General features: G+C 42.5%; 2 protein-coding genes across 4 annotated transcripts in view; one reads left to right on the forward strand and one right to left on the reverse strand.

The window, feature by feature from the left end:
• The window catches only part of LOC133572786 (septin-5-like), a 44,264-nt gene extending 40,187 nt beyond the window's left edge, over nucleotides 1-4,077 (forward strand). The window contains exon 13 of one of the 2 annotated variants that reach the window (XR_009810578.1): nucleotides 1,747-1,796. Coding sequence is in view for 1 of the 2 variants with exons in the window: in XM_061925804.1 (XP_061781788.1) it covers nucleotides 1,747-1,815 (69 nt within the window). In the remaining variant the exon portion in view is untranslated. Of the gene's footprint in view, nucleotides 1-1,746 lie in introns of both variants that reach the window. The other variant, XM_061925804.1, reaches the window with a different exon arrangement.
• A 2,030-nt stretch (nucleotides 4,078-6,107) lies between these two features.
• Nucleotides 6,108-12,117, reverse strand: part of mnta (MAX network transcriptional repressor a) — a 34,075-nt gene continuing 28,065 nt past the window's right edge. For both annotated transcript variants that reach the window (XM_061925806.1, XM_061925805.1), the window contains exons 5-6: nucleotides 9,162-9,354; nucleotides 6,108-8,091 (exon numbers count right to left, since the gene is read on the reverse strand). In XM_061925806.1, coding sequence (XP_061781790.1) covers nucleotides 7,361-8,091; nucleotides 9,162-9,354 — 924 coding nt within the window. In that variant the 3' untranslated portion in view covers nucleotides 6,108-7,360. The remainder of the gene's footprint in view (nucleotides 8,092-9,161; nucleotides 9,355-12,117) is intronic.

A 12,117-nucleotide genomic window follows, 5' to 3' on the forward strand; every position in this document is an offset into this window, starting at 1 on the left:
TATTAAGCAGTGGCACAAACATTCATGTCATTTCCAAACAGAAAGTGCAAGATTGTCAGAGACATTTTAAAACAAGCTATGAGTGCACTTTTGTGCATGATGTCACTAAGATGACATATCAAAACAACACTAAAAGTGCACTTTTTGTACAGAACGCCACTACAATAGTTTAAAACAAATAAAGTGCACTTTTGTGCATGATGTCACACAAGATATTTCAATAGCTGTCAAATACAAATGAGCTGCATAATAGGAAATCAAATAGTGTATGTCCTTCACTATGTGGTAGGTTCCTGCGGACGTTATCTCCTTCTGTTGTTTACTTTTTTTTCATACGGTATTGATCTGGAAATGGTTGCTTCGGCATTTTGTGGGTGTGGCACCAAACGGAGATGTTGACATGCAGTTTCAAGCACTCCTCATTCTCTAGCGGGTGACTTTTCAAATGATGCTACATTAGCAGTGGTGCTACTTTTTGTAGCAGCGCTTTTGCCGCATACTTGTTCAACCTACTGTCGACCTACTCAGTGGCCTTGTGGTTAGAGTGTCCGCCCTGAGATCGGTAGGTTGTGAGTTCCAACCCCGGCCGAGTCATACCAAAGACTATAAAAATGGGACCCATTACCTCCCTGCTTGGCACTTAGCATCAAGGGTTGGAATTGGGCGTTAAATCACCAAAAATCATTCCCGGGCACGGCACCGCTGCTGCCCACTGCTCCCCTCACCTCCCAGGGGGTGAACAAGGGGATGGGTCAAATGCAGAGGACAAATTTCACCATACCTAGTGTGTGTGTGTGACAATCATTGGTACTTTAACTTTAACTTTTAACATATTCCCGCTTGAAGCCAAACCACCGCCAGACGATGCACCTTGTGCTGTTTTTCTTGGGAATTCATTCTTCCTCCATTTGTTGCCAGATTCGCACCTTCTCTCTCTCGTATTACCACTCGCAATGCATCGTTAGCATCACAGCTAATGTTACCCATGTAGCTATCTCTCTGCTCGGGGAGGGCGTGTGACGTTGCACGCGTGACATATGTAAGAAGGTGCGCTTGTTTAGGTCTCTGTGGGAAGGAGAGACAAGAAAGAGTGGGAAACGCATGTAGTGTAATGCCCGCAGCTAAAAGATACTCGAATATCACGATATAGTCATTTTCTTTATCGCGCAGAGACAAACCCGCGATATATCGAGTATATCGATATATCGCCCAGCCCTAGTTCGGATGTGCATTGTGGACGCCGTCTTTGCTCCACAGTAAGTCTTTGCTGTCGTCCAGCGTTCTGTTTTTGTTTACTTTGTAGCCGGTTCAGTTGTAGTTTCATTCTGCATAGCCTTCCCTAAGCTTCAATGCCTTTTCTTAGGGGAACTGACCTTTTGTTTATTTTTGGTTTAAGCATTAGACGCCTTTTTACCTGCACGCTGCCTCCCGCTGTTTCCGACATCTACAAAGCAATTAGCTACCGGCTGCCACCTACTGATATGGAAGAGTATTACACGGTTACTCTACCGACATTCAACAACAACACATAATTTGCAGACTATAATTACTGCAAAAAATATTTTCAACCCATATAGGTGAAATGAGATCATCTCGCACGGCACACCAGACTGTATCTCACCGCACACTAGTGTGCCGCGGCACAGTGGTTGAAAAAGACTGGGTCACGTGATACAAATATTGACATATCTGTGCGGCGACGTGTGAGGGAAGCATGGCGTCTAATGTGTGTGTCGTTTTTGTCAGCTGCGGCGGATGCAAGAGATGCTGCAGAGGATTCAGGACAAAATGCACACTCAGAAGGACGCCTACTGACACCCCGTGTCATCCTCGTGAACTTTGACCTCATCAGCCGCCCGTCATGCACTCAGGAGGACGAGGTAAGAACGCTCCAGCCTCCGCCTTGTAAATAAGAATAAGGAAAACAAAATGAGGGCGTCATCTGATTCATACAACTGTATTTGAAGGTCTGCTCTTGTTTTCAAGCAAACCCTTTTTTTGGTGCAGGTTATTTTTAATTATCACTATAGGTCAACATGAATTATATAAATTACATTTTTTATATGACACCCAAATATATATATTTTTTCCATTTTGTTTAACAACACTGTTGTTAACCTGCTTTGTATGAGTTGAATGTTTGGACAAATGTGTTAGTGCGTCTGTGTCACATTAGTAGGGACCAACAGCTTATGTTATATTAGAAAATATATTTTTGCATTCCAACGTACGTAAATGTACTAAACAGAGATGTGCATCATTCATTATAAAACGGTGATCGCTAAAATACAATTGTATAAATCTGGCTGATGCAACACCAATGTCTTGGATTCTTTATGTTTGCATCGGATACTTGTTGCTAGGCAGAATTTATCAATCTCAATCATAACTGCCCATTATGTCATTATAAAAAAGAGGAAATGACTCAGAATAAATGGGAACTGCACTTTTTTTTCCCCATTTGCCAATCATTTACAATCTTTATGTAAGACAAGAAAACATCTTTCGTTTTTCATGCATTCTAATTTGTAATATATGACAAGTTTGAGGAGGCTGACGACAAAGCTAATGGTAGTACTCTATTACGCTCATTAAGCACTCTACTAAACATAAAAAAAACACCAACAATACTACATTTACATCTCATGACCTGAATATTAACCATTGGTATAATAAGCGCTAACGCAGGGGAATTATTTTTAGTGGCGCCTTGATCAGAGAGAGCTAACTAGCTTATGCAGCTATTGACATGTTGAGCTGCTGCATTGCCCCTGATTTGGTAAAAGTTCATTCTAGATTATAAATCATGCCTCTAACCTGAATAGTAGAAGGCTATGGCCATGAACCGGGAAGTTGGGCAACTTTGACTTTAAACTTAGACCCGGAGTTGGCGGGAAAGACAAGAAAAGACGTGACCGCCTTTCTTTTGCCTACGTGAAGATTATGATTCTTCATCTAAACGGGAAGATATAAACATCCCATCAGTCAGCATCCCAGTGAGAGCAGATAATGTACAGTAAGAGATTGTTTTATTATGTTCCTAGTTTGTATTTCTTGATTAGCACTTAGCAATACTGCTACTTGCTGGGTCTGCTTTTCACTAAGCTTGTAAAATGTGTAGCTCATCTTCTGTATATTCAGGCTCAAAAATATAAGTATCTGGATAATTTTTTTTGTCCCAAAGAAGTCTTTGTTGGCTCCCATGAAGTCTGCCGTGATTAGTGGTGGTGTTGTCAAAGGAAAAAGCCAACTTTGTGATGCGTCTGTAAAATGAATATGCCGCCGTATGCTTAAAAGAAACAAAATACGTAAATATGACATGTTATTATGAATGTGCCTGTTACTACATTACTTATATACTTAGAGCATGTGCAGTAAAACAATGATGGAGGTTTTAGGAGGTTTTTTACAGCGCTTTGTAGGTGGAGTTTAATGACTCCACAACCTCCTTCCATTGTTATCTGGCTTTTGCTAACTTTTATTTGTGAGTTGAAATTAAAAAAAAGAAAAAGGTGTGTGCTTGTCTCACATAAGGATTGTGGATGATCAGCAAAATTACCCCCCAAAAATGCAGTTCCCCTTTAATCAGTGCTCTGTATTGAATATAAAATACACACATTGCCATTGATACTGTAATAATGTAAAAACACTTGAGCCTGGTGATGGCAAAAGGCTTACTGGTGTTATTTGTCTATTGTACAAATATTATTTATGGGCATTGAAACAAAGTATAATGGGCTTAAATATATGCAGGCAATGATCTTTTTGATGATTGGAACTTTAATTATCGCCTTGACGTACACTAATACTAACATTTTTGTCAACATCCTGGAATACTTAGCATTATATGATTTTATAAAGTTAACATTTTTATGCTTGATTTTCAAAACGTTTTGAGAACAAACCTCATTTGTTGCAATATTTTGTCTTTCTGTTCTGAAATCAGCCATTATGTTTGCTGTCTTATCATTTGTTGTACTACACTTTGGAGTATGTTATGTTCTAAATGTACAAATGCAAATTGGATGGCTGAGAAGTAATATGCAAACAATTCTGACATGACAATAAAAATACAAAATATTGTATAATTGAATGTCTCTTGTCTTTGTGTTGCAACTGTGGCTTACTTTGAATATTTCTTCATTTATAAAAGTTATTTCATTGGTTTTCTATTTGGGGTGTCCCGAAAGTCAGACCGATAGGTGATATCAAAATCGGATACTATCCATCCATCCAGCCATCTTCTTCCGCTTATCCGAGGTCGGGTCGCGGTGGCAGCAGCCTAAGCAGGGAAGCCCAGACTTCCCCCTCCCCAGCCACTTCGTTCAGCTCTTCCCGAGGGATCCCGAGGCGTTCCCAGGCCAGCCGGGAGACATAGTCTTCCCAACGTGTCCTGGGTCTTCCCCGTGGCCTCCTACCGGTCCCTAGGGAGGCGTTTGGGTGGCATCCTGACCAGATGCCCGAACCACCTCATCTGGCTCCTCTCCATCTGGAGGAGCAGCGGCTTTATTTTGAGCTCCCCCCGGATGGCAGAGCTTCTCACCCTATCTCTAAGGGAGAGCCCCGCCACCCGGCGGCGGAAACTCATTTGTACCGTGATCTTGTCCTTTCGGTCATAACCCAAAGCTCATCACCGTAGGTGAGGATGGGAACGTAGATCGACCGGTAAATTGAGAGCTTTGCCTTCCGGCTCAGCTCCTTCTTCACTTTTTAGCTTTTTAACTACCTCAGCAACCTCAGCCCCAGAATTCAGATACTGGTCCATCTGATTTGATCAGATATCGATTCGATACCAATATTGGATATCGGTCTGTTATCGTAATGGAAAGTATCCAGTAACAAACGTGTCTGCATCTTTCAATTTACTCCAACTTGAGCTTAACTTATTGTTGCCACTAGGTGGAAAAAAACAACCACCACTCCACTTTAACTTAAAGACCACATTAAGTCTGTTACTGAGCGCTATTAATAAAGAAGTGTTTTTTCATACCTACTATTCTGTGTATTCCACTTGATCAAACCTTTTCTAACATTCCACACTACAAAAAATGTTTATTTTGTGTGCTGATCTCATCGGATCAATATCTGTATCGAACAATACTCAAGGCTCCAGAATCAGCATTGTATCGGAAGTTAGAAAGTTAGGTAGACTATGTAATTTGTTTTGTGTAAGCTACTAACAAAAGGGAAAATGTGTGAAAACATGCACCATTACTGTATGCATGTGCTATTTGGATAAAAACACACCATATCTGTGGCGCTGTTGTATAAGCCCAAAGTTTGACTGCAAGTCGGATTGACTTGAAATTTCTCACAGAGCATCTCAATGTCCTGAACAAAACTGACTTAGGTGTGCTTTGATGAATTACTTCCATATTTGGTACACACCTTTTTAATGGACTGACAAGCACCTGTCAAGTTTAGTCAAAACTGGTAGGAAAAACATGGCCGTCATCAAGCAAAGCGACACTTAACTGATAGTCAATGATTTATAGATATTTGTCTACTGATAACACTTGACGATATCATACACGTACCATGTACATCTACCATGAATTGATTAACGTGGACCCCGACTTAAACAAGTTGAAAAACTTATTGGGGTGTTACCATTTAGTGGTCAATTGTACGGAAAATGTACTGTACTGTGTAATCTACTAATACCTACTCAGTGGCCTAGTGGTTAGAGTGTCCGCCCTGAGATCGGTAGGTTGTGAGTTCAAACCCCGGCCGAGTCATACCAAAGACTATAAAAATGGGACCCATTACCTCCCTGCTTGGCACTCAGCATCAAGGGTTGGAATTGGGGGTTAAATCACCAAAATGATTCCCGGGCACGGCCACCGCTGCTGCCCACTGCTCCCCTCACCTCCCAGGGGGTGGTCAAGGGTGATGGGTCAAATGCAGAGAATAATCTCGCCACACCTAGTGTGTGTGTGACAATCATTGGTACTTTAACTTTAACTTTAAAAGTCTCAATCAATCAAAACATATGATCTATACTGGCATACCTTCCAACCTCTAGAGGGCGCCATGTCATTTAGTCATGTGACGTGTATTGGCCAAAACATTATGCAAACTTGCCTTAAAAAAGATGAAACTTCAGACATTTGCAAACAAGTTTATTAACTTATGCTTTATTTGTTTCCATATAATTTTTAAATCATAGTGAAATCTAAATTCAGCCTTGAGGCCATTTACAATAAAACTTTCTCCATAGGGAAAAAAAACGTGTATTGCTAATGTCTTCCGAGCATCACAATCCTCTGACACCTGTTAGACATTTGATGTTGCTCGTGCTCCGACATGATTTCTAACTGAATCGCTTGCAAGAAAGGTGATTTTTTTGTAATCTTTTCTGGAATCCCAACAAAACAGGGAAAGACGTACGTGGGCAGAGCACTGTGCTACGTGGGCGTGAGTCTTAGTTTATGGTCTGCACTGCTGCCTACATCATGGTCCCCATACAACACAGCACGTAAAATGTACACTGGACATGAGAAGTTACAAGCAACGGAACTAAAAAGTTACATGATACTTTAATATACTTGTAATAATAAAAAAGATAGGTGTGCTCCTCCACAAGTCACAATATTGAAGAGAGCAGCAAGTGCTAGGATAACCACAGGTTGGATGCTCGTCTTTGAGGTTCACAGTGCTAATATGGGAAATAAAAATGTGACAGTTTAAAAGAAAAATGATATGAAATGCCAACAAAGTCTGTTAGTTGTAGTGAAAACGGTCAAATTGTTTTTACATTTAAACATGTCACGTTTTACTCGCTCGCCACATTCATCTTCATTGTTGAGGAATAGTTCAAATAACAAAGCTCACTTTGGATTCTTCAAATTAAGCATTGCTATTTTTGTAAAGGCATTTTTGCATCATACGTGTGGCTGGTGAATGTTTATCAACATGTGTGACAAAGCTATATTTCAATACCAACATTGTGTCTTCGGTGTAGGCCTTATACCATTAGGGACCAGTAGGGAGCGCTCCTGTAGCATGTGTGTCCCTTAGGACTCCGCTCCAGCGTGCTGAAGAGCAACCCGGTCCACAGTTTGGATGTTGCGGAGCAGCCTGGCTGCTCGAGGAAGGGGGCGGAGCTTCCATCTCACGTTGTCAATGTGCTGCTTGTGGGCTGGTAGAAATGTGCCAGTGGGTAGTCCACCTTCCACGACGGTTTGCACATTTTTCTCTGTATTAGCCAGTAAACATCACCGCTGCACAATAACGTGTGTGTGTGTGTGTGTGTGTGTGTGTGTGTGTGTGTGCGTGTGTGTAAGCTCTTCCTACGTTCTGTGGATCTTCCCATGCAGCCTGTGTGTGGTTGTCTGCCCGCTTTTTAAAGGGCGCTTGCTCAGGCTAGCTTCAGGGTGCTGATGGGGAAGGAGGGCATGGTCACCATGGTGACGGGGTTGAGAACAGTCTGACCCACCAGCTGCGGGTGGTGCGCCACCATCGTCTGTTTGGCCATGATGGCGGTCGGCTGGCCGCCGGCGGTCCCGTTGACGTGTCCGAGCGTGTGCGCGATGTGGCTGATCAAGGCGGGCTGAGTGACGGCCACGGGCTGCGGGTAGAGGGCGGGCAGGTGCTGACCCAGGTGGGCCACCGGGTGCACGGTGATGTGGCTGATGGGCGGCTGGCCGGGCGCCAACTGCACGGAGCCGGCGGCAGCCGAGGGCGCCAGGTGGGCTATGTGTTTGGTTCCCGCCGTCTGGATGACGTGGTTGACCGCTTGGATGACCGACGGGTGGGAAACGGACGCGTGGGCGATAACTGTGGGGTGCAAGCTCGGCTGGGCGGGGATGGGGGCGGAGAGAACGCTGCATGTGGTGGTCATGGGCGGCACTAAAGGCTTGGATGGCATCTGTGGACTGGATGTTGGCTGCAAAGGAACCTTGTGCTGGATGGAGATGTGCTGGCTAATGAAGGAGGGGGCAAAAGGGGGCAGAGTCAGGGTCTGGATGGGGGTCGGTGTCTTGTGTAGCTCGGCTGGATGGACTTGAGGTGCGCTGGGTGAGGCCGTCTGTTGGCTTACGGGAACGTCGTCGTCGTCGTCATCTTCGTCATCCATGACGTCTTCACCTTCTGCAAGTACACAAACAAAACTTCTGTTTTAAATGTGCCAAATAGGTTGCGCAATATAAATGATATGAATTTGGGTGACGATAGAGTTTTGATACTATCGTCATTTCTAGCTGTGTCCTGCAAATTTGACAAACGAAGAGCATTTTAGCCAATGTCTCTCCAAAGTGCAAAGCCGCTTCTATGTCAGCGATCTTCGCCTCCTTGGCAGCAAATAAATAGTTTCTTACTCGTGTCATTATCACTCGAGGACGAGGAATAGCTAAACATGCTACACTACACACCATAGAAGGATATGCTCAAGCTTGACAGTATTGACAGTAATGATACCAAGTATAGTATCAGTACTGTATAGGGTCGATACCACAGTGGTTAGATCGGTCATTTTCTATTTCAAACTATATATTTTGTCCTTTTTATTACACAACCATCCTGTGAGTTGTGTCTGATTATAACTGTGATCATTCATCATTTAATGATATTGACAATTTGAAGTATCAGCATTGGTATGACCAATACTGCCCCTGTTATTACTTGATATTAGATCAAAGCCCAAAACTAATATAAGGTACCCAAACAGAATAATAAGTGCTTATTACATTTGAACAGAAGTGTAGATAGAAACAGGCTACAACAAAAAGTAACCAGATCCATCCATCCATCCATTTTTCTACCGCTTGTCCCTTTTGGGGTCGCGGGTGGGTGCTGGAGCCTATATTAACAATCAATTAGCAAGTAAATCAATAGTAGTTTTAAGGAAGTAATACAACTCCTCATGTCAACAGCCTAATTAGGAGCCTTTGTAACCCGTTTTGAAATTGTTCTATTATCATTTACATACCAATAATACATTGGTATATATATATCGTCATGCAGGAAACTGCTATATATATCGTAATATCGTGATATAGATTTTAGGCCATATCGCTCATCCCTCGACCAAACCATTTGACGAACATGACCATGTTTGGCAATAAAAAACAATATTTATCCTCAATGACAAGAGTATCATGGCCCGTGGAGGTATCACAATATTTGTCCTAGTATGCAGCCCATGTGGTGTGGAGGCCGACCTGAGGCGGTGGAGGTGGAGGCCTGGTCCTCCTCAGGCTGCACCGTCTGCCGGAGCACGCGGTCGATCTCCACCACATCCATCCACTGGTTCAGCTCGTTCTTCAGCTCCTCCAGTCGCTGCTGCGAGGCTATCTTCTCCCGGGCCAGGCGCTCCATGTCGTGCTCGTACTCTTTCTCCTTGCGCTTCAACGTCTGCCAGGAAGGTGCATAAGACTGTTTGGTAGTTTGCAGGCTACACTTGTGTACCTCTACTCATTGTTTCACTGTTGTTACATTGTGTACTGCTTTTCAGGCACAGGGAATTGTCAATATCACTTTCTTCTGTTGTGCCTCCAGGTAGTTTCCTTGGACTGTCCAACACAAACGCAATCCAAGCTGCATAAAGTTTTGGCACAGACCAATAGAGCGACAAGAGGAGGTGTAGGCTTGGGGGCCAAGCTTCCATGAAAGGGGGTGGGGCTTCCAGGCAATGACTCTGACCCACTTCCCCTCCCCTCAGCAGGTCAGCTGACACACAACCAAACACACTTCCTCAATTCCAATTGAAAAGCCTGTAAAAACCTTCCCTAAAGTCCAATGACCGTCGCCTTCTGCTCCACATACAACACGTATTACTACACGTCCACATACAACACGTATTACTACACGTCCACATACAACACGTATTACTACACGTCCACATACAACACCTATTACTACACGTCCACATACAACACGTATTACTACACGTCCACATACAACACCTATTACTACACGTCCACATACAACACCTATTACTACACGTCCACATACACCACCTATTACTACACGTCCACATACAACACCTATTACTACACGTCCACATACACCACCTATTACTACACGTCCACATACACCACCTATTACTACACGTCCACATACAACACCTATTACTACACGTCCACATACAACACCTATTACTACACGTCCACATACAACACCTATTACTACACGTCCACATACACCACCTATTACTACACGTCCACATACACCACCTATTACTACACGTCCACATACAACACCTATTACTACACGTCCACATACAACACCTATTACTACACGTCCACATACACCACCTATACACACGTCCACATACAACACCTATTACTACACCTATTACTACACGTCCACATACAACACCTATTACTACACACCCACATACAACACAGATTACTACACGTCCACATACAACACCTGTTACTACACGTCCACATACACCACCTATTACTACACGTCCACATACAACACCTATTACTACACGTCCACATACACCACCTATTACTACACGTCCACATACAGCACCTATTACTACACGTCCACATACAGCACCTATTACTACACGTCCACATACACCACCTATTACTACACGTCCACATACACCACCTATTACTACACGTCCACATACAACACCTATTACTACACGTCCACATACAACACCTATTACTACACACCCACATACAACACGGATTACTACACGTCCACATACAACACGTATTACTACACACCCACATACATGCATGTGGGCTTACTGAAGAGAAAAAACAAAACAACCAGCAATGTGAAGTCAAGTTGCAGCAAGTTGATGAGTCAGGGTCATAAAACCATATCCTGCTCGGGTGGACTTCCTGCTTGTGTTCACTCTTGTAGGGTGTGTGTCAGCGTTCAAGTGCATGTGGCAAGTCAGTGTTTGTGTGAGTAAAGGGCACGTTTTGTCATGCTGTGCACGTAGGACATATGAGCGCATGGAGTGTAAATAGAATCAGGTCAGGCACCTGTCTCTGGTCTTAGAAGTGGATTAGTAGTGCCGTGCTCCACACAATGCAGTAGAAGCTTATTTTAGGGAAAATACACACAAAGCACTAATGTTATCTGGTAGTTGTGCAGCAAACTGTAAATATACAATTCAACATCAGCAAAATTGGAGAATATTTCCAAATAAATGTTAGGTTATATCTCACTTGCATTACAACCTAGTACATAAAGGTAGCTGCAGGCTGTTTTTTTGGTGAAATATATATTCATCTCTGCACTTTATTTAGTATTTATATCTAGAAAAGGGGTGTCCCGATTTATTGATATCTGTCCGATATCATCAAAAAAAAAAAAGTATCGGATGATATCACCGTGCATCTAAAATGTCCGATACAAACAGCCCTGCAGCATGTTTACCTGTGCAAAGCTGGACAGCCAAGTGAACATCTAGAGTAAATGTCCTCCAGTAAACACACACGTTATTCTACTTTAGTCAAGTCAATTACACAAAGTAAACATGGTAGGCTATAGGCTACCAGGAGTTAGCAGCTACACAACAACTAATCGCCCGATAGCACACAAGCTCGACATACATACATTATTTTTAGGACTATAAGTGGCAGTTTTTTTCACAGTTTGGCCGGGGGTGCGACTTATACTCAGGAGTGACTTATGTGTGAAATTATTAACACATTACCGTAAAATATCATATATTATTATTTATCTCATTCACGTAAGAGACTAGACGTATAAGATTTCATGGGATTTAGCGATTAGGAGTGACAGATTGTTTGGTAAACGTATAGCATGTTCTATATGTTATAGTTATTTGAATGACTCTTACCATAATATGTTACGTTAACATACCAGTTATAAATAAATATAAATATAAATATAAACATACCAGTTGGTTATTTATGCCTCATATAACGTACACTTATTCAGCCTGTTATTCGTTTTAAATTGCCTTTCAAATGTCTATTCTTGGTGTTGGGTTTTATCAAATACATTTCCCCAAAAAATGCGACTTATACTCCAGTGCGACTTATGTGGGTTTTTTTCCTTCTTTATTGTGCATTTTCGGCCGGTGCGACTTATACTCCGGAGCGACTTATACTCCGAAAAATACTGTAGTCAGTGTAAATATTGCAGTCTAAAACAGCATATTTGGCAATATAAACCAGT

This window comes from Nerophis lumbriciformis, linkage group LG30, assembly GCF_033978685.3.
Source record: "Nerophis lumbriciformis linkage group LG30, RoL_Nlum_v2.1, whole genome shotgun sequence".
NCBI lineage: Eukaryota > Metazoa > Chordata > Actinopteri > Syngnathiformes > Syngnathidae > Nerophis > Nerophis lumbriciformis.